Source organism: Schistocerca gregaria, chromosome 11 (assembly GCF_023897955.1).
Source record: "Schistocerca gregaria isolate iqSchGreg1 chromosome 11, iqSchGreg1.2, whole genome shotgun sequence".
NCBI classification, from domain to species: Eukaryota; Metazoa; Arthropoda; class Insecta; order Orthoptera; family Acrididae; genus Schistocerca; species Schistocerca gregaria.
Window position 1 is genome coordinate 61,593,895 of NC_064930.1, and position 27,980 is coordinate 61,621,874.

Below are 27,980 nucleotides of genomic sequence, written 5' to 3' on the forward strand. Positions count from 1 at the left end.
TCAAACGTATATCTTAGTTCCATTTGCTTCCGTATCCCACTTCTTTGCATATTGGTTCTTCCTGACTAATCTTTCAAACTTCAGCTTACTCTTCATCACTATTACATTGTGATATGAGTCTATATCTGCTCCTAGATATGCCTTACAATCCAGTATCTGATTTCAGACTCTCTGTCTGACCATACTTTCCTCCTCTCGTGATTCTTGAACAGAGTATTTGCTATTACTAACTGAAATTTATTACAGAACTCAATTAGTCTTTCTTCTCTCTCATTCCTTGCCCCAAGCCCATATTCTCCCGGCAATTCTTCTTCTACTCCTTCCCCTACAACTGCATTCCAGTCCCCCATGACTATAAGATTTTCATCTCCTTTTGCATACTGCATTACCTGTTCTTTGTCCTCCTATACTTTCTGCATCTCTTTATCTTCAGCTTGTGACATTGGCACATATACCTGAACTGTCATAGTCGGTGTCCTAGCACTGAATTGTTCACAGTAACACTCTCTCTTTCCTACCTTCCTATTTATTCATAATAAATCACACTCCCGTTGTACCATTTTCTGCTGCTGGTGATATTGCCTCATCCTCATCTGACCAGAAATCCTTGTCTTCATTCCATTTCTTTTCTCTGACCCCTACTACACCCAGATTGAGCCTTTGCATTTCCCTTTTCAGATTTTGTAGCTTCCCTACCACATTCAAGCTTCTGGCATTTCACGCCCTGACTCGTAGAACATTATTCTTTCATTGGTTATTCACCTTTTTCTCATGATCACCTCCACCTTGGCAGTCTCCTCCTGGAGGTCCAGATGGGGGACTATTCTGAAATCTTTTGCCAATGGAGAGATTGTCATGACACCTTTTCAATTACAGGCCACATGTCCTGTTAATACACGTTAGGTGTCTTTAATGCAGTGGTTTCCATTTCCTTCTGCATCCTCATTCCGTTGATCATTGCTGATTCTTATGCCTTAGGGCAAAATGGATAAGCAGGAGTGGCCAGAGAACAAATGTAAGGCTTTAGAAATGTATATCACTAGGGCAAAGATAGATAAAGCATACAAGATAATTAAAGAGGCTATGGAGAAAAGAGGAGTAGCTGAATGAATATCAAGAGCTAAGATGGAAAACTAGTCCTGAACAAAGAGGGGAAATCTGAAAGGTGGAAAGAATGTATAGAGCGACTATACAAGGGAAATGAAATTGGAGGCTATTTTGGAAATGGAAGATGTGAATATGATCACAGCAATTCAGTCAGTAACTCCTTCAGCGAACTTTATAATTCTGGTGCTCCAAAACATTCACTAAAGTGCAGCATAATTTTACTCTCAGATAGCCAGGGAAGAAACTAGATGAAATCCTAAATAACTTAAACGATCATCTTCAAGTGAGCAGTGTTGTGAAACCCGGTGTGAAAACAAAAAAACATCGTACGAGACACCAGCATGAAAGGTAAAATCCTGCATAGCAGTGATTTCATAGTTTGTGTAACTGCGAATGATGTGGGAAGCAAGAAAGCTGATGCTTACATTGAGGTTCTGAAGAATTTCCTTGTAGAAAATAAGCAGAAATACATGATTGTCACTGCTGCTCTGCATCTGTACGATCTGACCTACAACTCGTGCGTAAACAAGGAAAAACGGTTCTTTCATAAGTCAAAGTAATCCTACAGAAACTTTTTTAGAGTAAAATAGGCTTCACTGTGCATTTGTGAAGGCAAAGTACGTGACAACAACATCATAAATGACAATAAACTCAAAATAATATTACAAAACATCCAATATATCGGATGATCAAAAAGTCAGTATAAATTTGAAAACTTAATAAACCACGGAATAATGTACATAGAGAGGTAAAAATTGACACGCGTGCTTGGAATGACATGGGGTTTTATTAGAACCACCCCATATTGCTACACGCGTGATAGATCTCTTGCGCGCATCGTTTGGTGATGATCATGTGCTCAGCCGCCACTTTCATCATGCTTGGCCTCCCAGGTCCCCAGACCTCAGTCCGTGCGATTATTGGCTTTGGGGTTACCTGGAGTCGCAAGTGTATCGTGTACGACCGACATCTCTAGGGATGCTGAAAGACAACAACCGACACCAATGCCTCACCATAACTCCGGACATGCTTTACAGTGCTGTTCACATTATTCCTTGACTACAGCTATTGTTGCGGAATGATGGTGGACATATTGAGCATTTCCTGTCAAGAACATCATCTTTGCTTTGTCTTACTTTGTTGTGCTAATTATTGGTATTCTGATCAGATGAAGCACCACCTGTCGGACATTTTTTGAACTTTTGTATTTTTTTGGTTCTAATAAAACCCCATGTCATTCCAAGCATGTGTGTTGATTTGTACCTCTCTATCTACATTATTCCATGATTTATTCAGTTTTCAAATTTATACAGACTTTTTGGTCACCCGTTATTACCAACAAAATTGAACAAATTGGTGAATATCGAAGTGTTAGTAGTATATTTATTTTGTGAATGAACAAGGGTGCAAAACTGAAGAAATATGTAGCATTAATTTAAGTTATTATAAAACTGTTAGTGTCTATTGTAGGAAACAACATAAATATGGTGGTGTTGGTGTTTATTTAAAAAATAATGTCCTGAGTAAAAAAATTGATTGGGTTGATAAATCTGCATGTGAGATTGTTTTTGAAATAGCTGCAATAAGAACAAAGCTCAGAAATAAGCAGTTTAATGCTAGTTAGCTTGTACAGATCTCCTAACACTAACATGGAGGAATTATTTTGTCATTTAGATGAACTTGTTGATAAACTTTCACCTCATAAGAAACAGACTAGATTAGCGAGGTATGTGAACATTGACTCCTTAACTAATAGTATAAATTATCTTGAAATGTCACAGTCGTATAATTACACCCATGTGAATTCATCACCAACAAAAATGACTTGTGACTCTCAGACATTTATTGATTTTGTTACTACAAACTTAAGCAATGAAGACCTTGTAGTTAGAACTGTGGAGAACCACATTTCAGATCATATGCATTAGTCCTAGAGCTCCATACAGATGGAGAAATATTGTCTCATGGGGACCTATAAAAGAAAGATAAACTATCATACATTAAAGGAAGCCCTGGCACACATAAACTGGCATCAGGTAGGCCTGTATCAAACAGAAGATATTAATGGAAAAGGGACAAATTTCATACAGCATTGGTAAAGCATGCCCAGTGGTCAAAATACTAAGGTAAACTGACAGTTCTTAAAATCTTAAACTTCTGCCTAACATGATAAAATTAAAGGAAGATACGAAGGAGTTATATAATATTTCTTTTTAGAGACACCAAACTGCAGTATGTCCAATTTAAATCCAAAGCCTGTAGAAAAACCTGCAGGGAAGCAATTAAGACATTAAAAACACAGATGTATGCAGAACAGATGAGGCAATGTAGTACTGCTAGCAAAAACAGCATGGAGTATAGTAAATAAGGAAAGCTGGGGGAGTGACAATGCAGTGTGCAATAACATGATAATAAGAGGCAATGAAAAATAGCTGAGCGACCCAAAGGAAGTATTTGAGAGATTCATAGACCAGTTTAGTAAGATGAGTAGGGAGGATGTGATTGATCCACCACAAGTGTTAAATCCCATAATGTCAGTAATTAATTCGTCCTTGGGTGTGCTACACAATTGAAAATGCTGAAGATCATTTCCAATTTAAATACATCCAGTGGCTGGGATAACAACTCAGCCAAATTTCTGAAGGAATGCAATCATGAATTAATAAAGCCACTACAACATTTAGTAAAGAGGTGCTTCAGCTGGGGGTCATTTCCTGACTTGTTAAAAGTCACTGAAATCAAACTGGTTCAAAAAAGGGAATGACTATTGATATACAGAGTTATAGGCCTATTTGATGGACATCAATACTTAGTAAGTTGTTGGAAAGGCTACTTCTTGAACAACTTGAATTATTTCTCTGTAAGTACAATCTATTAAAAATCTCTCAATGTGGTTTCAGGGAAGTCTAAACATGATTGAGACAAAGTTATTGGCACCTTTTTAGACTTATCTGAGGTGTTTGACTCTGTAAATCATGCTATTCCTCTGCATAAATTAGAAACTTACGGAGTCAGAGGAATGCCATTAGATTTGTCTCACTGATAGGAGACATTGTGTTAAGCTGTATCATACAACTGGAGGACATATACAAAAAGTAAAATCATGGTATAGAAGTCTTAACTGTGGATTTCCCCAGGGAAGCATTATTGTGTCTTTTTTGTTCCTTGTGTACATCACTGATATAATAATTCCATGAAATTCAAACCTAGTAAAGTATGCTGACGGTACCTCCTTTGTAAGTTGGAGCCCTACAAACAGTTAGGAGTGCAAAGCAATACAGAGAATATTAGCTTCGTCACAGAGTATCTCATCAGAAACAAACTGACGCTGAGGACAAGACAATTCTGATGGGGTTTCTGCTAAATTATAAATTAAGACAAGTGGATATTGAGCTAGAGTTATCAGTTGAAACAATTGATAAACTTAAATTTCTGGGTATTATAGTAGATGAACATCTTACATGGAAGGAGCACAACAGCTACATGTGTAAAAAAAAATCTCGTACGATACCTACTGCTAAAACCCCTTTCTAGCGTAATAACACCACCTGTCTTAAGACAAATCTAGTTTGGAATTGTACACTCCCACCTACAATATCGTATCAAGATTTTGGGTGGGGCACCAATAGTATACATGGATACGGCTTTCAGAGCCCAGAAAAGAGCAATTAGAATAATAGCTAATATTAGCAAAGTCAGTCCTGTAGAAAATACTTCAGTTGATTGAATATAACATGCTAATAGTAATGGTGTGGGCCAGGTATATTCCCTGTGGGAGGGAATATTGTCGGAAATATTTCTTTGGCTCGGGAAGATTCTCAAAAATTGGGAATTTATGAAAATTTTTAAATTTTGAATGTTTTAACACTTATTAACATTTAAAGAACCTTAAAGCTAGGTTAACTAAGTAAATTCATAAGTTTTAATCCAAGATTTATCATTCCAAGCATTAATTTCTTTGCAAATTCCATGCAAAACATCATTTACTGCAAGTCTGGCGGAAAAGATAATTTAAAATACTCGCTAGGCCTATTATTTGTAGGCAAGTCGAAACCCCATATTTCTTTGAATGAAATCTAAACTTACAAAATATTTTTCTGGAGGTGTAATTCTCAACCGGCCGTCATCTGTAGCATTTTTTAATTTTTCTAAACGAATGACTAGAGGGGTTTCACTTTCAGAATTCAAAGACTCCTCATTTCCTGCAATAAATAATGATTTACAAATTTATCTTCCGAACTATCCCTATTACTTTCACTTTTAGAATTGTTAATTAATATGTCAATAAAATCACTTGTATTTTCGCATAAATCATGGTTTATTCACATAATTTTTCCCCAAAACGCTGTTTTCAATGACTAATGTTTACAAAATTTGCACAAGTTTAAAATAAACTTTATAGCCTAAAATATCTCTAACATTGACAGAAAACTTAACAGATTAAATAGACAAACTTCCCTGTGTATTTTAGTAACTTTAGTTATTCATTAGATGGCATGTCAGTAAAAAAAACTCAGATTTTGTAAATGTAATTAATTCGTCATTGGCAGTTCCAGGAAACGTAAGAGTCGTAAATTTCAATGTTTGGTTGTTTTAGGGCTAATTCTTTTGTATTTAAAACATTGAAAACCAAAAAATGTTATTTCTAACAACAACAGTAACATTTTACATTCTGCTTATTTTTCTGGTGTTTTTATTCAACTGCAATATTTTTTAAACACATAAGAGCATTTGTGTCTTTTTTGTTCAGTTACCACATTGACCTATTAATTTGAGCTATTTCATTTTTAAAATTATAAATTCCCAGGAATTTTATTTAATTATAATTTTATCTGAAATACATTGCAGTTTTTGAGTTTGATTTAACCATATAATTGCCACTTTTATCTATTAATCAACAATTTTTTGAGCTATATTGCTCCTTAATCATAAATTTCCACTGATTTATGAATTTTGGGAATATTGCCAGCACTGTTTCCTGAGGATATTTCTTTGATTTTAAATTCCCGGGACTTTTACAACTCTAACTGTGTATCCATTGTTTGTTTTCAGAACTATACTGTTTGTAAAAGAAAGTGTGGAGTGTATTATAATCAATAGTTAAATCCTCAATTGTAATACAACAAAATAGGGGATTACCACAAAAAATTTAGTAATAAAAGAGCAACAATCATAGTCCATTTTCTGCGGCAAGACATTTTTGTAACAGACTGCCAAATAACATAAAACTGTTAAGTGGAAACATATGTAAATCAAAATTAAAATTTCTAATGTTGTAATGTATAATGCATCTTTATTTCCAAACTCTTATTAATTTCATATGTTTATAAACAGACTATGTCCATGACTGTACAAATTATTATTATTATTATTGGGTGGGAAATACGATAATGCTTGAAGAATTTGACAGGACACCGAAAGACCCAAGTTGCAGCAAGGCCCCAGGAATAGACGACATTCCTTCAGAACTACTAATAACCTTGGGAGAGTCAGCCATGACAAAAACGTTCCACTAGTATGCAAGATGTATGAAACAGGCGAAATGCCCTCGGACTTCAAGAAGAATGTAGTAATTCCAGTACCAAAGAAATCAGTTGCTGACAGGTGTGAAGATTGCCAGTCAGTCAGTTTAATAAATCATGTTTGCAAAATACTAACAAGAATTCTTTACAGAAGAATGGAAAAACTGGTAGAAACAGACCACAGGGAAGATCAGTTTGGATTCTGGAGAAATGTGGGAACTCATGAGGCAATACTGACCCTACGGCTTATTGTAGAAGAGAGATTAAGGAAAGGCAAACCTACATTTATAGCATTTGAGGACTTAAAGAAAGCTTTTCACAATGTTGACTGGATAGTCTTTGAAATTTGGAAGGTAGCAGGGGTAAAATGGAAGGAGTGAAATGCTATTTACTACTTGCACAGATGGCAGTTACAAGAGTCAAAGGGCATGAAAGGGAAGCAGTGGTACAGAAGAGAATGACACAGGGTTGTAGCCTATCTCCAATGTTATACAATATGTACAAGGTGTGTTCAAAAAGTACAGTGACATATTTTTATGAAAAATATTTATTTATTCATCAATATTGATGTTGTGCCCTTCAGAGTATTCCACCTCAGATAAAATACACTTCTGCCAACGCTTCTTCCAATCCTCGAAGCACTTTTTGGTACAGCCTTGAGTACTTCCAGTGATGCAGTTTTTATTTCCTCAGTCGTTGAAAACCTTCATCCTTTCATTGGTCTCTTCAGTATTGGGAACAGGGCAATGTCACAGCGGGCCAAATCTGGTGAATAAGGTGGCTGAAGCATGATTGTAGTGTTGTCTTTGGCCAAAAAGTGTCTCACAAGCAATGATGAATGAGCAGGAGCATTGTCGTGATGGGAAAGCCATGAATTGTTTTTCCACAATTCCAGATGTTTTTTGTGTATGCTTTTCGCAAATGGCGCACAATGTCAAAGTAATACTCCTTATTGACCGTACGACTTTGAGGCAAAAATTCATGATACACTACGTCACGGCATTGGGGAGGGGGGGGGGGGGGGGGGTTAAGTGAACAAAACTTTGAAATATTTTTTTTCCCTTGGCTCTCTGGGATGCTTCCATTGGGACGATTGGGCTTTGGTTTTAACATCATAACCATAAACCCATGTTTTGAACGGATTAGGATCATCATTGGTATCATTCAAGAGCTCCTGGGCAATGCTCATGCGATGGTTCTTGTGATTAAAATTGAGAAGTTTTGGAACAAACTTCGCTGACACATATCTAATGCCCAAAAGTCTGAAAAAATTGCATTACATGAACCGACTGATATGCCAACATCCTCGGCAACTTCTCTTATGGTAATTCGATGATTTTCCAAAACAGTTTTCTTCACAGCTTCGACGTTGTTGATGTGCTGTGGCATCCAGAGTGAGGTTCGTCATTGGCGTCTTCTCAGCCATATTGGAAGAGCTTTTACCACTTGTAAACATTGGTTTTGCTTAGAGCAGACCATATGCCACTGTCAACATTTCAAGTGTCTTAGAGTGCTTGATTCCATTTTTCACACAATATTTTATGCAAATGCTTTGCTCCATTTTTTATAACAGTTGAAAATTGTTGAGCACACTGAAACACGTCTAACCTTTCTACCTGTCAAAAACAAAGTATGCTATACACTTGAAACTGTGAACATATGTTCGGGACATGTGTACCAACATAGCAGAAAAAAAAAAGATCGATAATATAATGTACGTTGCCTGCGCAATTTAAAAAGTCACCTTACTTTTTGAACAGCCCCCGTACATTGAAAAGGCAGTAAAGGAAACCAAACAAAAATTTGGAGTAGGAATTAACATTCAGGGAGAAGAAATTAAAAGTTTGAGGTCTGCAGATGACATTGTAATTTTGTCAGCGACTGCAAAGGACTTGGAAGACCAGTTGAATGGAATGGACAATGTCTTGAAAGATGGATATAACATGAACATCAACAAAAGCAAAACAAGGGTAATTGAATGTAGTTGAGTTAAATCAGTTGTTGCTGGGGGAATTAGATTGGAAAACGCAACACTGAAAGTCTTTTCTGAAAGTATTTGTATGAAATGTAGTCAGGTATTAACAATAACAGTTTAGGCTAGAAGAGAATAGAAACTCTTGAAATGTGATCTTACAGAAGAATGCTGAAGATTAGATGGGTAGATCACATAACTTTTGAGGAAGTACTGAACAGAACTAATGAGAAAAGAAATTTTGGTACAATCTGACTAGAAGAAGGGATGGATTGGTGGGAGATATTATGAGACACGTATTTAATACTGGTGGGAAGTGGGGGGGGGGGGGGGGGTAAAAATCATAGAGGGTGACCAAAAGATGAATGCAGTAAGCAGATTCAGAAGGATGTAGGTTGCTGTAGTTACTCGGAGGGGAAGAGACTTGCACAAGATAGAGTAGCATGGGGAGCTGCACCAAACCATTCTTTTTTACTGAGTACCACAACAATATTCCATTACTTTTGTTGATGTTCAATGTATAATCTTTTTTTCCCAGGACTGTGTCCACCTTGTAACTGCTCTTCCAGATTGTTTGCTATAGATTGAATATCAACCCTGCCTCGCTCCCTTCTCAATCACTGCTTCCCTTTCATGTCTAACAGATGGCAGTGTCTGGTTTCTGTACAAGTTGTAAATAGCCTTTTGCTCCCTGTATTTTAGCCGTGCTACATTTACAATTTCAAATGCATATTCCAGTCAGCATTATAAAAAGCTTTCGCGAAGTTTACAATAGCAGTAAACATAGGCTGGCCTTTCTGCAACCTATGTCCTAAGGCAAGTCATAGGTCAGTATTGCCTCATATGTTCCTGCATCCCTCAGGAACTGAAACTTGTCTTCCCTGAAGAACTCACACACACATGACCACAGTCTCTGGATGCTGAGGTCAGAGTTGCATTGTGTGTGTGTGTGTGTGTGTGTGTGTGTGTGTGTGTGTGTGTGTGTGTGTGTGTGTGGTCTCTTTCTGATGAAGGACTTTTTGGTCATAAGGTTACTTGCTGACAGCCTTTTTGTTGTGCCTATCTGTAACTCAGCATCTCCACTATAGGGTGAATAGCACTATTCTTTTCATAATATTGTTATAATATTATCCTCGCATTTGTTCCTCTTATAAGGACCTTCCAAATTTCAGCTTTGCACCGGCTTGCTATCTGAATTCTTGATATTTATACAGCAGCTTCTCTTTTCTCCAAAGGACTTTTTAATTTTCCTGTAGTCAACATCTTTCATTCCTCTAGTCATGCATGCTTCTGCAGCCTTGCATTTGCCCTCTAGCCATTCCTCTTCAATTTCATTGATGGAAATCCACAAAAGTGACCACCAGCCCATCCACATGTGGGCGATAACGTCTCATTCTTGCAGTGTTTGTCCAGCTTATTGGCTGGAAATATACAAGGGTCACTACAAAAGAAATGCACACTATTTTTGTAAAAATACAGTTGTCATTCCCCATGTGAAAGTTTTACAGTGTGTAGATACATCCTTCCCACTTGTTTTCAAACTTAGTTAGTTCAACCTGTTCCCGTGAGTGACGCCATCACAGCATGTCTTCAAGATGGCTGCTACACTTGACGTTCTTCAGAAGCAACATGCTGTCGTAGAATTCCTGTGCTGTGAAAACTAGACTGTGGGAAACATTCACAAGAGGTTGAAAAAGGTGTACGGAGATGCTGCTGTCGATCGCAGTACAGTTAGTCAGTGGGCAAGCAGGTTACGTGGCGAAAGCGGGCGCGGCAGTATTGAGGATTGTCCTCGCAGTGGCAGGCCTCGTACTGCACACACTCCAGAGAATGTGCAAAGAGTTAATGAATTATTGACTGCTGACAGACGCATCACAGTGAACGAATTGTCACACTACATTGGGATAGGGGAAGGAAGTATTTGCAGAATACTGAAAGTGTTGGTGTTAAAATAGGTTTGTGCCAGGTGGGTTCCCAGGATGTTGACAGTGGCTCACAAAGAAACAATAACAACAGTATGCAGCGAAATTTTGGAACAGTACGAGAATGGTGGAAATGAATTTCTTGGAAGAATTGTGACAGGTGATGAAACATGGCTCCACCATTTTTCACCAGTGTCGAAGAGGCAATCCATGTCAGTCAAAAAACTGTGGAAGCGATCACAAAACTCGGATGGACAACACTGAAACACCCGCCTTGCAGTCCTGACTTGGCTCCATGTGACAATAATCTCTTTGGGAAACTGGAAGACTCTTCGTGGAACAAGGTTTGAAGATGATGACTCCGTAGTGCACGCTGCCAAACAGTGGCTCCAACAGGCTGGTCCAGAATTTTACTGTGCAGGTATACAGGTGCTGGTTTCAAGATGGCGTAAGGCAGTTGAGAGGGATGTAAATTATGTGGAGAAATGAAAATATTGTTCCTAAAGGATGTATCTATACACTGTAAAACTTTCAAACATGTAGAATAAAAGATGGACTAAAAAACAAAAATAGTGTGCATTTCTTTTGGAGTGATTCTCGTAGATACAAATGCAGCTCAAATGTCAGGCTGGGACCGAATAGGGCCGATTGTTTGCCCGTTCCAAGCTATGAAGTCTAGGAAACAGAAAAACTTGTTCTTCAGTTCATTCTGGTAATTGAGAAGATGGTTTGGTGCTATATGTGTACTGATAAAGATCACAATTTCTTCAAGGAGGTCGAGTCTTATGCTGCTTGAAGAGGGTAAGGTGTATGGCAAAGCTGGATTTGTTCAGGTTGTTAAGACGGATGTATTAATGTGCTCTTTCAATGTGGTTGTGAAGCTTCTACCAATTTGTCCATTATAGAAGCTTGGACATGAGCTGCAAATGAATTTGTATGCACCTGACATTTGGTATTGTTGCATATTAGTTTGGGTATTGTTGTAGTTTTATTTTGTTTTTGTTCTTGTAGAAACTTGTTATTATGTCACGTGTTTATAGCATGATTGTATCCATTACTGGACATAACTGATTATATAAATTTCGTTTCTTTATACATTTCATTTGTATTAATTGAATTTTTATTTTTATTTTTTTTATAGGTGTTCAGTCAAGCAAATGGATCTCATTGCCAAATACCAAGTGACATCTTCATTAAGCAGGAGTATATTGTGAGTTGTGATGGAAAATAGTTTCTTGTTTTTCTTGCTTTCAATATTGTGTCTTGGTCTGTTTGTGAATTTGAGGTGCACACTTCAAATTCCGCTTTGTAAGCTTAAGATCTTTTTACATTTCAGTTAAATTTCAGAGAATGGACAACAACAGCATTGTAAAATTAATGTTCTTATGTTCAGAGAAAACAGAACACCTTGAACGACTAGCGATAGGATATTCATATTGACAGGACATGTGCATTAGTATGTTCTGCAGACATGATTAGCATTTGAATCGTGTCGGCCGCAAGATCGAGGTCAACATTGATATCGTGGCTCAACACCACCTACTGGTAAAATGTGCCTGCGGCTCTCGTTGTCGCTATAAACCGAGGGTAATGGATCAGTTTGACTCGACCAGATGTGCAGGATAACTCGCAGACATATGCGCGAACCGTACTGTCAAATGAATAAGTTTGATAGAGGGCACATTATTGACATGAGAGAATGCGATGCATTCATCCAGAAAATTGTTTGATATGTGGAACAAAGTGTTTTAGCATGCGATGGGTGTGTGCAGAATGGTTCTCGGAAGGCTATAGAACGCAACGAAATGGGTCAGGTTGCTGCACCCAGACCATCCCCTAGAGATGATCAACACCTCATCTGGATGGAATTTCAGGACAGATCTGTGTCCTCCTTGGCACTGGCCCAACAGTGGAACAATGTGACACATCATACATGGTCACAGGTGACAGTCGTTCACTATTTATTATGGCACGAGTTATGTGTGTGTCGTTCACTTCTCCCCCTACCTTTGACGAATATGCAGAAACGTGCTAGGCGGCAATGGTGTATGGAAGGATCGCAGTGGGGACAGGAATGGCACCAGATGCTGTTTTCGGACGATCCAGGTTCTGTTTGTTTGAAAGTGATGGCTACATTTTGATTTGTCACAGACAGGGGAAGTGGCATCACAGTGACTTGCATTCACACAAGACACAGTGCCAGCTCGAGGCCATATGCTGTGGGGTGCTGTTGGGTGCAACCACAAATCACAGTTGGTGCATGTCCACGACATTTTGACCAGTCTGACCTATGTGAATGACATCCTGTGACCCGTAGCCGTACTCTTTCTGCACAACAGCCCAGACACCATTTCTCAGCAAGACAATGCATGACCACATGCTACTGCACAAACAAGTGCCTTCTTGGTGTCTCAAGGTGTCAGCTTTTGTCCTGGCCCACCAGGTCGCTAGACTTCTCGCCAATCGCCAATCGAAAATGTTTGGGATATGGTGGAACGATGGGTGCAACGCTGTGACCCAATGCCGACCACCACAGATGAACTTTAGAACCGGGTGAATGCAGCACGGATGCCACAGAATGCCATTCCTGCCTTATACACGTCGATAGCATCTAGTTTATTTAGGTGCTCTGTTTTTTTCTGATCATGAGTGTACTTTTCATTTTGAATAAGTATGCAGGTGCATACAGAAAAATAATCGTTAACCATAGGTTGCTTGCTCATATTATTAATTTATTCTAACAAGGGAACCTCCCCATTGCGCCCCCCCCCCCCCCCCCCTCAGATTTAGTTATTAGTTGGCACAGTGAATAGGCATTGCAAAACTGAACACAGATCAATCGAGAAAACAGTAAGAAGTTGTGTGGAACTATGAAAAAAATAAGCAAAATATATAAACTGAGTAGTCCATGGGCAAGATAGGCAACATCAAGGGTGATGGGAGCTCAGGAGCGCCGTCATCCCTTGGTTAGTGTTAATAGCTGCGGAACGAGAGGTCGTTGGTTCAAGTCTTCCCTCGAGTGCCTTCTTTTGCTTTTGCAAAGTTATGATCTGTCCGTTCGTTCATTGACGTCTCTGTTCACTATAAGTTTAGTGTCTGTGTTTTGCAACTGCACCGCAAAACCGTGTGATTAGTAGACGAAAGGACGTGCCTCTCCAATGGGAACCGAAAATATTTGATTCCTTAGTCATAGGTCAACCAATTCCTCCACAGGAAAACACGTCTGATATATTCTATACGCCACTGGTGACGGCATGTGCGTCACATGACAGGAATATGTTGTCCACCCACCTAACTTGTACACTTGGTGATTGGGTAAAAAGATTCTTCTACCTTGCCCAATTTAGGTTTTCTTGTGGATGTGATAATCACTCCCAAAAAAGTGATGAAAACATAAGAGTTTGTCACATAAACTGCAACAAATGAATGCAACAGTTTCACAGTCGGACAGTTTTCCCTGTGCTCTGTCAAAACATACGTTTTTAACGTTTTCAAATTGTTCCTTGTGTAGACTGTCAAATCCTGCATATGTCCAAGCAAATCTGAACATGTCCTGGAATTTTGGAGAGCGAGGTTGTTTATGTGTGAGTGCCTGAACTTTGATAATTGTCTGAAAATAAAAATTTAAACTTTTCACTCGAGGGAAGACTTGAACCAGGGGCCTCTCATTCCGCAGCTGCTCACGCTAACCACAGGACCACGACACTCCTGAGCTCATATTATCCTTGATGTTGCCTATCTTGCACATAAACTACTCAGTTTGTATATTTTGCTTATTTTTTCATAGTTCCACACAACTTCTTCCTGTTTTCTCGATTGATCTGTGTTCAGTTTTTCAAGGCCAATCCACTGTGCCAACTTATAACTACATCTGAGGGGGGTGCGATGGGGAGGTTCCGTTGTTAGCAACATCCTCCACTGAGAAATAAAACTGCTTCAGCTGTAAAATCCTTTTATTCTTCGGCACTACTGGTTCCACAGCACTCACAGCTGCATTTTCAATCTGTATACAAGTGGAGAAATCAGTCACGTACAAAAATACATAATCCCAAACCTAAGATGGGGACGTAATGAGAAATGTACTCACTGGATTCAAGTCATGACCTACGTAACATATTGCAGGAAGACCCACCATTCGAAGTCAGTCCTGTGCAGTAGAATATCTGTAAAAGATGAATGTTTTAATGGTGATAAGATACAGTGGAGAATTCTCTCATAATACGTATAGATAAGGATAAAAACCAAAGAACAGGATTTTTGCTTACTATCTCAGTGGATAAGGGGAAATGTAAGAGGCAATCACTGCATATCAATGTGTAGAGGTGAAAAATCACCATCACATAATATCTAGGTGTCAGCCCACTGCCATAATAATAGTATGTCAAGGAAAATGGACTGCAGTGCAAGCGTTCCCATTAAAACCTAGATCTTTATCTCAGGCTTACTGTATTTAGCCGAGTCTAAGAGGACTCCAATTATAAGATAACCCTCTTCTTTACAAGAGGTTTCTTAAGAAAAAGTTATTTTTTTCATGTTCTGATTTATTAAAATTAAAAACTATTTTACTGACTTAAAGTATCTGCCTAAAATGTTAGCATTATGCCTGTACCAAATTTATGATGTTTATTGGTTGTCTGCATTTTGATAAAACCAGGAGAAATAAAATAAACAGAAAGAAATGGTTTACATTAATTTGTAGACCATTTCCTTTTCTACATTTTTCGTTTACCAACCCTGTTGTCTTTTGTGTCACCATTTTTAATTGTCGTCATCATATACATCTTCATTGTCACAAATATTTGGCTGTTTATTCCAAACGTATCAGCTGCCCACTGCTCTCTCATTGGCTGTGTAGAACTAGCAGTTGACACACCCTCTGTCATTCTTGTCGTAGGTCACAGTGAGTGTCAACAGCATTGCAACACAAAGCACCTAAGTGCGCCCCAGGCTCCCAACTAGACTTTTGTCTCCAGCAGAAATGACCGCTATTGTTGAGTATTTGTCAAATTTTAAAGTCACTTCAATTCCGACTATGGATGGGTTCAGGCAAACAGCAGTTTAAATGTGGTAGATGTTCCTAACAGCCAAAGTACACGGTGTAGATTCCCACAGTTGGTAATATGACGTAATTTGCTGCGCGGTCACTATTTCCCTCCCCACACTCATCTAGTTCTCAGCCAAGCTGATATCACTGTTGCCCCTACAACCCTTTCATGTTACTGTGCTTCAGCAGCTGTGAAACATGGACCACAATATCTTCCCCAGTGCAAGTCGTACGTAACAAGTCATATGTAACAACAGCAACGAATGCATAAATAAAAAATCACTGTCACAAGCACAGTTCTGTCCGATTCTTGAACTTTTACTCACCTTCAATCTACTGACCTCTGTTGGTACCATCTCCATGACAATTCTCGCTGCTGTAATTTATTCTCATAACAATAACAGTCAGTTTAATTTGAGTGATTTTGTTTGTTACACATTTCATTCTCGATTAACTTGTTTCATCTGAATGCCACCGTGTTGTAAAGCCGATTAAAAGCTGGCAACATATTTACCTGGTATTCTAATATGTGAACAGCTACAGTGTTTCTTATTTGCAACCAACTTAGTAAATCTTTACAGTCTCTTATAATCAAGTAAAATATTAATCGGGGTTTATAACCAAGTAATGTTTTTTGAAAAACAACAATTCCCCTTTTGAATGTTACTTTGACTTATAAAGCAAGTTGGTGTTTGTACAAGGTATCAATACAGGTGTGAGAACTTTTATTCCTAACCTTTCAAATACTACAAGAGTTTGTAAGACGATAGAATTTTATGCTGTTTCGCCCTGTGTTTCAGAACATTGTCAAATTTTAAGCAGAACGGTAGATCATTATTATGAGTAGTTCATAGTTTCTCGCATAGTCATTGCACTAGTGCCGCACGTGTCAAATGTCACATGATTGTTTGAGCAATGTCGATACTCTATCGAACGCTTCAGCGTATTGGGAAATCGTGAGCCTCTTCGAAGGTGCGTATCGTTTGCCCTTCCAAATTCTTCAATACATATATCTACCTGTGACCTCAATATCCAAGTCTGCATCTATCAATATACTCTATTAAACAATGTAAAAATGTTAACCTCAGCAGCAATAGTTTAATCTGCAAATATAAGATGACCCTGTATTTTTCAATGACAAATTTGGGAAAAATCTCGTCTTATAATCGGATAAATACGGTATGTATTTTTCTACATGATTTGTTTTTTCACTTGTATACAGATTTGTACCTGAAGATGCAGCTATAAGTGCTGCAAAACCAGTACTGCCTAAGAATAAAAGGATTTTACAGCTGAAGTGGTATTATTTCTCAGCACATATCATGGCTGTAGTGGTCAAGACTATAAAGTTTTTTTGCTTCTTCCACTGAGTTCTACATCATTTGCTGCAGAGTACCATGGACTATAAATGTAATGTTTGTTTTGTTTACCTATTTATTGGATTGGTGCGTAATTTCATAGGATTTTTCCATAAGTTTAATAAACACAACAGATACAGAAAACAGAGACTTTAGTCATGAGTTATATATTCTCCTTCACTGTTTACAACAGTCAGTCATTGGGCAGTGCTTGGGTAACTGTTCGATTCTGCGACTATAGAAATCATGTGATCTTAAGATGAAGAACTCGTCAAGCCATATTCAGAGCACATTTTCATCTGGAAAGGATGTTCGTTGAAGTTTGTTAGATAAAGAGCACAAAAGGTGAAAATCTGAGGGTGCGAGATCAGGTGAGTAAGGTGTGTGTAGAATGACTTCCCAACCTGACTCCTGCATAGCGTCTATTGTCAGTCCAGCAGAATGCGAGCAGTTGTTATCGTGGAGTAGCAGCACTTCAGGCGGTCTTCCTGGTCGTTGTCCTTGGACTGCATCTGCAAGAGGTCTCATTTGTTGACAGTTAATGTAAGCAGTGGTGGTTACACTGTGGGGAAGCATTTCATAGTACACCTCACCGTCGGTGTTCCACCTGACACTTAACATTATCTTTTGTGGTTGGATGCATGTCTCTTTAAGGGGAGTTGCTGCTTTGTTTGGGCTCATCCATTCTTTTCTTTTCCTCGTTTAAGAATAAAGACACCATTTGTAACCACCAGTAATGATACAGTATAGGAATGGTTGTTGTTGTTCATATTGTTCATGAGCCAGTTGATGACGATCAAGCAGAAATGCACATATGGCCATCCATGTGGTTTTGGCTTTGAACATGAAGTACCTATACACCCGATTTTTTGAACCATCCCCATTGCATGCAGATGCCACACAATGATGGAATGATCACAGTTCATCACATTTGCCGGCTCTTGAGTACACGGACCAAATTGTTCAGTTAACACATACTTAAAACAGATAAAATGGTGTGCATCTTCATATTTTTGCAGCACAATGGTTGTTCCATAAAATTTTGGGCATGCAGCCGTATAAGTTTCTCTTCTTCTTCTAATATTTTGGCTGTACTTCATCAAGTCATCTTCAGAGTGAGCCGGGATAGCAGACTGAAGTCTCAGCTCACTCTGAAGATGGCTCAACGGTATGCAGCCGAAATATTAGAAGAAGAAAAAGTGAAATGTATGCAGATCCATACCTGAAATTTTATGGAACAAATAAAATGGTGTTTGTAATAAGGTAATAGGAAAATGGAGTCTCTTATTAGCTTCTAAAAATATAGTCATGAGGCTCTTTTACCTGTTATAGTTAAAAGTCTTTTTTATGTTAAAATTTTCCACAAATATTAAGCTCTAGGGCAAAATTAGTACGCAGTGTCAGAAGATATACACACACAAATACTAGAATAAAAGGTTATGCATACTACCTGTACGTAAGCAATAATAAAGACATGTGATGTGCCCTTTAGATTTCATTACTAATAATGTTGCACCTCAACAGTACCCCATGTCAACACCGAAGTCTTTTGGTGATGCTATCTTTATGTAAATTGTTTGTGGTGTTTAGACTGTGTCAAATCAGAGTTAAAACCTGAGTTTTTGTAGATTAGCACCGTCTTTTTTGTCTCCTGATGGAGAAGATGGTGTTAATCTTCACAAAGAAATTTGTGTCTAATGCAATCTGCCACAATTAGGAATTTAAAGTTTGCCTAGCTTTGACTGTTCAGCTGAAGCAATTATCTCCAGCTAATTTAAATAGTGACAGTGCCATTTAGCATAACAGATATTAGCTGGGGCAAATCAGTTTTGCAGTGGTCGTCCACAATAAGACCTTTACAGAGGGATGGGAAGAAGTTTGTCAGGATGGCGTAGTTGCTCTCCCTCCCAGGCTTTGTGGGTTTGATAGGCTGTTGGAGGTACAGGAATCCCATGGAGACGGAAGTGGTTCCAGCAAGATAGACGGATTTCAGGAAAATACAGGGTGTGCATAAAGTCCGGAAACACTTCCAATTATTTATTGTACAAGAACAAAACATTGTACAGATGTCATACATAATGCATTTTAAAGACAAACTCTGAAAGTTTTATTGTTTACGAACATTAGATTTGTGAACCATGAGCGAGCTGGCAGACGTCAATACAGTAATCGAATTCTTGCCATATCCATCCCAGCATGGCATCGTCGATTGTGGTAGTTGCTTCCGGTATTCTCTCCACGAGCTCTGCTATATCACGTGGCAGAGACAGTACGTACACCAGTCCTTTAATGTGTCTCTACAGAAAAAAAGTCACACGGAGTGAGATCTGGTGATCGGGGAGGCCATTTCATGAAACAGCTGTCCCCTTCTGTTGCACGGCTCACTCCGCACCTGAGCTGGCCATGTTTGCAACTAGCGCTGACTATCTGCAAATTACCAAACTACGCTGTGGCAATATACATGAAAAAACTTTCAGGGTTTCTCTTGAAAATGACATATGTATGATATCTGTACAATGTTTGGTTCTTGTGCAATAACGGGGTGTCTACGACCCGGGACAACCGGGAGACCCGGGAAAAACCTGGGAATTTTTTCATCCGGGAGAAAACTGGGAAAAACCCAGGATTCTTTTTGAGTTCCAGGAATTTTTCATTGTTTTAGTTTTCAGTTAAATTTTTGTGATTTTGAGTGGTAAGAACCACTACTCTAACAAAAAAATTTACTGTATTCCACTTCTGCAGAATAATACTGCAGCCATAAAACATGAACGAGAGAAAAAAATGAAAATCAAACTTAAGTCGCAAAGAAAATGCGCCATATAGAACAACAAAACACAGTGCTCATACAAGCGTCTGCCAACACCAAAGTGTGTCAAAGGCTTTAGGAAGACTGTGCAGTGCTTCTTAACAACAAATTGCCTCCAATGAGCGTGACGTGACAGTTTTTTTACATTAGATTTGTTTTAATGGAAGATCTTTTTATGTTTCACACGTACGAACATGTGGGCTTCCTACATCATCGTAGCTGCGCAAGTGCAGTGATGCCTGTTATCTGGCGCTCTCTGGCAACTGCTGAAACGTACCTTTCTAATAGGTCACGGAAAAATATTGCGAATATTGCTTTGAAAAGTGTTACTTTCAAAGTAAATTTCCTTTTATCTATGATAAACTGTGAGAGAGTGTACAACGAATTTCTTAAATCACAGAGCGTTGGACTCTCATTTAAAAATCGACTCTTTGGAGACGACCATATGAAGAATTTCGAGACCAGAAGATCAGACATTTACATTGTTATTACAAAATTTTACTGGCACATTTATGTGATGTATGACGCGCAAAAAAGATCAACAATATATGTGGAAGCGTAGCTCCTCTTGCAGTTTATTAATCTTAGAGACCAATATTATATGTGATAGCTTTTCTTTTCTTGTAGCAAACAATTGTACATTAATTTAAGCCATTAATTTTTATTATTTGTGTGTTCGCACTACTTAAGAGTGATCTTGCTATTGGCTGACTACATCACGTGTCAAATGCTGTCGTCAGCTGACAAGATCAGGTGACATGAGCTGTGACTGGCTTACAAAAGCATGTCACAACCTCGATTTTACTGCTTCCGAAAGTAACATGTGGTGTTTGGTGGAATTCGAATTTATACCTTCGTAACACGGAAATATGCAGTGTGTATGTTGCTGCACATCGAAGATCTTTCCAGAACGTGTTTTTTTCCCCGAGTTTCATTTTCTAAAGTGCCGAGAAATTCTACATTGGTGTATAAAACCATAAACCATAAAAGGATTGAGAAGCGCCGAGATAAAGTATACTGTCACTTAATACGGAAAAGGTGTATTTTCACCCGGAAGAAAGTGTATTTTCAACCAAGAAATCTGGGAATTATTTTTTCTTGTCCATGTAGGCACCCTGAATAAGTAATCGAATGTGTTCCCAGACTTACATACACCCTGCACCTTGTTATTCATCGGGATAGAACAGATATAGGTGTACGACGTCACGTGGTGGCCGTAGTCTGCCAACGATCCGAGGCGTCTGTATTGGTGCAACAGATGTGGAACTGTGTGAAGGTCACACATACAGGGAGGGAATGTGTGCACACAACAATGAGTAGTGTCGAAGACGGCAGGCTGCAGCTGGCACAATGTTCTTGTGGGCCAGAGCAGCTGCACTTAGCAGAGCTGGCAGTGACTAGGTGGAGGCTTTACCAGATTCTGAGGGCAGGTGGATGGTGTCAAATCCTGGACCCTGAGGAGTGTGTCTGGCATCTGGCAAGAGGAGCCCTTCTAACCCGACACGTTGGTCCGCTGCACCCTTGCTCCGATGTACTTTGCTGTCAGGTACCGGTGGCACGTATGACCGATCGATGTAACGCTGCATTGATGCCTCGCTACCACAGTCTTGCAACACAGTGACATAACGTGTGTTGTGGTTTGCTTCTTGACTGTGTCTTCAGCTGTGTTGTTCTTTGAGGAACTGAAATCCTACATATAAAGCAGCTTAAAATGTTTAATTGCCTTATGAATTAGTGTGTTCAATATTTGATGTGAAACATGTAATCAAGAAAAAGTTTAGAAAGGTGTGAATTTAAGTCTGCTAATGCTCTCATTATCAAACACTGGATGAGTACTGTCTGGGTAATTTGTACTCCATTTTAAGCAAATGTTAGTTTTTCATGCATCCAAAAGTTTATGATGTCATATCTCCTGACCTGCCTGTTGTACAATGATATAATGTTGCAGGTACATTTAATGATATACAGGGTGTTCGGAAATTCCCAATACAAACTCCTATGAGCTATAGAGTGGAATTAGAGTGGAGTGTGTACATAATAAATTGAATAGAGATCCATGTTCAGAAACATCATCCACCAACGCTGTAGAATGTCAAAGTTATGTGTGTCGGCACCTGTAAATGTGTGTGTGTGTGTGTGTGTGTGTGTGTGTGTGTGTGTGTGTGTGTGTGTGTGTGTGTGTGTACATATCATCAGCCAGTTCTATCACTTAATGATCTCTTTGAGTCGCCGTGTAACAAAGCATTCCATTAAGATCTTCCATTTCTTCCGATCCTGAGCTTCCCATTGCCAGTTGAATCCCACTATCTTTCTTATATCTCTGTCCCATCTGTCTGCTGGTTTTCCTCTAGGTCTTTGCTGATAAATTGGGCTCCAGTGTAGGACTTGTTTAGACCATCTACCACCTTTTGTTTGAGCAACATGACCAGACCACAGCCATTTCCATGTATTAACTCTTTCCATTATTACAATGAAATAAAAACCCTTAGCTGCTTACAGGCATTGACATACGTCAATGGGGACAGATGAAAATGTGTGCCCCGATCGGGACTCGAACCCGGGATCTCCTGCTTTCATCGCAGACGCTCTATCCATCTGAACCACCGAGGTCACAGAGGATAGCGCGACTGCAGGAATTTATCTCTACCAGGCCCCCCGCGAAACCCACATTCTCAACATGTCCCGCATTACTAAGCAGGAGATCCCGGGTTCGAGTCCCGGTCGGGGCACACATTTTCATCTGTCCCCGTTGACGTATGTCAACGTCTGTAAGCAGCTAAGGGTGTTTATTTCATTGTAATTTCATTCTAACAAGCTGCATGGTCACCGATGGTATCTGTTCTTTCGGACATGTCCAAAAGGACAGATACCATCTTAGTATATCTTTCCATTATGTCGGTGACCTTCGTTGTTTGCCTTATTTCGGTTGATCTCTTTCTGTTCTTTTTTTGTGTAACCCAACATTGATCTTTCCATTCCTCTGTGGACTACTGTTAGCTTCCTAACAATGAACTCATTTAATGTCCATGTTTCGCAGCCATAAGTTATGGCTGGAAATATACATTACCCGAAAGTAGATTTCTTCAGCTCAGCCGACATCTTAGATATAATACAACACTGTACAATAATTAAATTTGGGTCTTAGCAGTCAGCAATTTCTTCGTTTCCCAAAACTTCTTCATTCGCTGTGATCTGCCTGCCCGTTTTTCTGCACATATGACATACTTCTTCCATTCTGATGGTTTCTATGTCAGGCGTGTGTATTTGTTCTTCAGAAGTAGTTTCTCTTCTCTGTATTGAATTTAGTGTGTGGTGATGTTCAGTTCATCCAGATCACTTTGTACTTCTTTAAACCAGATGTTTTTGGTTTTACTGTTCCAGTAGTAGTCAAAAAGTTAATTCAAGATTTTGGTATTTGGCAGGTGAGATATGTGGCCAAAAAATGCAATCCTTCTTTCCGCATTGTATCAATAATGGATTCACTTTCTTTATACACTACTGAATTGGGCAAAAGTCTCCACTGCCCATTAATTTGGTGTTTGTTGCTGATAGTTGTTCGGAGTATTCTTCTATCAACTTTCTGTAATTTGTCAATTGTTGCTTGAGTATTTAGTCTGAATAGTATTTCACTTGCATATGTTGGTTCCAGTTTAACGACGGAGGAGTAATGTTGAAATTAAGCATTTATTGAGAGAGATCATTTTTTGTGGGTTGGCCATGTGGTTCTCTGCGCTCGCTTAAGTTTTAATGTTCTACTATCTATTGATGCTCTTTCATTAACATTTCAAGTAATAATCTCACCAAGATATTTCAACTTTTTTGCTACTTTAATTTTTTGATCAATATGGTGTAGGATATGGGATGTGTCAACTCGGAAGCTGGGTATCATTACCGTTTTCTCAAACGAAATTTGGAATCTGACGTTTGTCGCTAATCATTCTAGTTGTTCTATCTGAACCTTTGCTTCATCAATATTGTTTGCTAACAGTGCCAAATCATCTGGAAATGCAAGGCAGTTGGGTTGAATCTTTCTTCCAATCTTGACAGATGGTGGGCGTATCTTGTTCCATTCACACATCTATTTCTCCAGCACACAATTGAACAATAATGGAGACAATACATCTCATTGTTGAAGCCCAGTATGAATCTCAAAAGGTTCAGAGAATTCATTTCTGAACCTTACTCTAGCTTTAGTGGTTGTGGGATTGAAGGGACCAGACTGCTACGGTCATCGGTCTAGCTTTAGTATTTCGAAGGGTGACTGCAGCGAGGTTGACAAGTTTCTGGTGTAAACCAAATTCTTTAATAATTAGCAGTAGAGATTCACGATGGATACTATCGTAGGCTTTTTTTTAAATCGACAAATGTGATTACTAGTTTCTTGTCCCTAAGCCTTTGATGTTTCAGTATCCATTTGAGACTAATAATTTGATCAGGACAGCTTCATCCTAAACAAAACCCTTCTCGATATTTGCCTAGTTCACCATTAAGCTGTTAATGAATCCTGAAATACAGAACCTTGGAAAATTTTTTATAAGTAATTTCCACAGGGATATACCCCTATAATTATTTGGATCCAATCTATCTCCTTTTTTGTGTAGTGAATGGATTATTGCAACATTCCATTCCTCTGGTAACTTCTCAATATTCCAAATGTCAGTAAGATGTTTGTGTAAGTTCAGAATAATTTGTACATTTGCTTATTTCCAAAGTTCTGCTTCTAGTTGGTTCTTCCCTGCTGCTTTATAATTCTGAAGTGAGTTAATTGCTGCTTGTACTTCATTTGGCTGTAGTGGTATTACTTTTTCTAAGTGCTTTTTGTTTCTTGGATAGGGGTCAAATTCCGAATGATGTTCAGGTAACTGTTTGGAATATTTAGGCAATATCATTGAATCATCATAATTGTTATGTGCTACTTTTCTGTTTGTATCCTACATCATAAGAGTACGTGGAGTGTATTTTGACTGGTACCGTTTGAATGTCTGATAGTAATCTCTTGTCTTGTGGCAATTGAAAGCATCCTCGATAGATTTTAGTGAGACCTCATGAAACTGCCTTTTGACCCTTCTAATTTCTTTGGTCGGTGATCATCTAGCATTTATTAATTCCTCCCTGGAGCTTTCAGCTCTCCTTTGTTGGTCATTTAACCAGGCCTTATGTCTACGTTGAATCGCTACATCGGATTCCTCATTCTACCAAGCATGTTTTTTTGTGTTTCCATATATGTGGAGCTGTTGAGATGCCCTACAGAAGATACCGTCGGCGTTCTAAATACACTGTCTACAAAACAATTCAAAACATCGAATTTGCTACAACAGCTGGAGACAAGAAGAATCGTATACCAGTGAAATCTGTCGCTGCTCAAGCGTTGGTAGACGGACCATCTGTTTTCTGTGGTTGTCGTCTTAATTTCAGTTTAGATATTAATGACACATTTGGACATGGAAACGGATGGTTTACTGTAGCTATTGTACGTGGGGGTACAGGAGTTCCAAATTTTCCTGGACTTGAAAGTTTTGTTGACAGAGACATTATTGCATTTCGTACTTACCATATGGCTGAACTAGCTAATAAGGATTTTGGTAAATCAGCATATTTGTCTACTGCTTTGTTTTGTATACACGTAATAGGAGGAAAATATCTGTAAATGAGTCTGTATTCATTTGGGTTAAAGGTAAAGGTGTATGTGAATATGTAAAGTTTGTTGGTGACTGTACTGTATATTTTCATAAATAAATTCTTTATATGCAAACGAATCTGTAGCGTAGCTGATAACCAGACAAGTGTACATCGAGAACCGGAGGCTCGAGGATGCAACAAATTTCCGTATTACATAAGCTGCCTCACGCGCTGAGTCAGTTGGCCGCCAGCCAAGTCGCTTATCGCTTATATATAGAAAGAAACTTCCACATGGGAAAAATATATTAAAAATGAAGATTCCAAGACTTACCAAGTGGGAAAGTGCCGGTAGACAGGCACAATAAAATAAAATAACACACAAAATTTCTAGCTTTCGCAACCAACGGTTGCTTCTTCAGGAAAGAGGGAAGGAGAGGGAAAGACGAAAGGATGTGGGTTTTAAGGGAGAGGGTAAGGAGTCATTCCAATCCCGGGAGCGGAAAGACTTACCTTAGGGGGAAAAAAAGGATAGGTATATACTCGCGTGCGCGCGCGCACACACACACACACACACACACACACACACACACACATCCATCCATACATATACAGACACAAGCAGACATATTTAAAGGCAAAGAGTTTGGGCAGAGATGTCAGTCGAGGCGGAAGTGCAGAGGCAAAGATGATGTTGAATGACAGGTGAGGTATGAATGGCGGCAACTTGAAATTAGCGGAGATTGAGGCCTGGTGGATAACGAGAAGAGAGGATATATTGAAGAGCAAGTTCCCATCTCCGGAGTTCGGATATCTTGGTGTTGGTGGGAAGTATCCAGATAACCCAGATGGTGTAACACTGTGCCAAGATGTGCTGGCCGTGCACCAAGGCATGTTTAGCCACAGGGTGATCCTTATTACCAACAAACACTGTCTGCCTGTGTCCATTCATGCGAATGGACAGTTTGTTGCTGTTCATTCCCACATAGAAACAGTCACAGTGTAGGCAGGTCAGTTGGTAAATCACGTGGGTGCTTTCACACGTGGCTCTGCCTTTGATCGTGTACACCTTCCGGGTTACAGGACTGGAGTAGGTGGTGGTGAGAGGGTGCGTAGGACAGGTTTTGCACCGGGGGCGGTTACAAGGGTAGGAGCCAGAGGGTAAGGAAGGTGGTTTGGGGATTTCATAGGGATGAACCAAGAGGTTACGAAGGTTAGGTGGATGGCGGAAAGACACTCTTGGTGGAGTGGGGAGGATTTCATGAAGAATGGATCTCATTTCGGGGCAGGATTTTAGGAAGTCGTATCCCTGCTGGAGAGCCACATTCAGAGTCTGATCCAGTCCCGGAAAGTATCCTGTCACAAGTGGGGCACTTTTGGGTTTCTTCTGTGAGAGGTTCTGGGTTTGAGGGGATGAGGAAGTGGCTCTGGTTATTCCAATCCCGGGAGCGGAAAGACTTACCTTAAGGGGAAAAAAAAGGACAGGTGTACACTCGTGCGCCCACACACACACACACACACACACACACTCACACACATCCGCACGTACACAGACTCAGACACAGTATAAAATGTCTGCTTGTGTCTGTGTATGTGCGGATGGATATGTGTGTGTGTGCGAGTGTATACCTCTCCTTTTTTCCCCTTGAGGTAAGTCTTTCCGCTTCCAGGATTGGAACGACTGCTTACCCTCTCCCTTACAACCCACATCCTTTCGTCTTTCCCTCTCCTTCCCTCCTTCCTGAAGAAGCAACCGTTGGTTGCGAAAACTTGAATTTTGTGTGTATGTTTGTGTTTGTTTGTGTGTCTATCAACCTGCCAGCGCTTATTTTTGGTAAGTCACATCACCTTTGTACATATATGGTGATTCTATGCTGTGCTAAAATTGTAGGGTAGGTAACTTCCAGAGGTGGTAGTACAGATAAAAAAAAAGAAAAAATCTCCAGTAAACATGGGCTCTAAAACGCATACCTGAGAAGCTATAAGCACTTGTTCATCATCGGTGGTGTGAAACATATCACTGTTATTGGACAAGTGCTCATGGATCTTAAGGCATGCATTTTAGAGTCCACGTTTACTGCACATTTTTCCTTTTTTTGGTACATACTACCAACTCTGAAAGTTGCCTGCCCTACAGTCTCAGCAGCAACAATTGCGGTACATGTATGCCACTGTCAGAGGTATCAGAATGGTGTTTGCATATAACTTTAGACTCGTTTGTTTCCAGTACAGGGATCCTTACCTCAAATTGACACATTTATCCTTCTCCATCATCCTTGAAAGTTTGTAACATCATCAGTTAATCACCTTATATATACATGCATTTACAGGCGCCAGCATCTTTTACTTTGATGCCCTGCATCGTCATTGGATGACTTTTTGGACATGGGTTCTTGTTCAAAATATTATGTACTCATTCCCCTCTGCAAATCCTAGAAATATGTAAAGGGAATTTCCAAACACCCTGTATGTAGGTACTGTCAGCAAACTGTGTTGTGAATAGAGTTAGTCGTAAAGAACTAACAGATTAATACTGATGCATTAATACTATACTGCATGATGCTACAGTTTTACTGCACAGATGTAATAAGTGATGAACTTTCTTCCTTCCATTGTTTTTTGAGGGGCATGTC

The 27,980-nt window shown here is 39.3% G+C and overlaps 1 protein-coding gene across 1 annotated transcript in view; it reads left to right on the forward strand.

Moving 5' to 3' along the window:
* LOC126295160 (zinc finger protein 664-like) overlaps positions 1–27,980 on the forward strand; it is a 175,940-nt gene that overhangs the window by 20,183 nt on the left and 127,777 nt on the right. Inside the window, exon 2 of the mRNA XM_049987456.1 lies at positions 11,665–11,733. Coding sequence (XP_049843413.1) covers positions 11,665–11,733 — 69 coding nt within the window. The remainder of the gene's footprint in view (positions 1–11,664; positions 11,734–27,980) is intronic.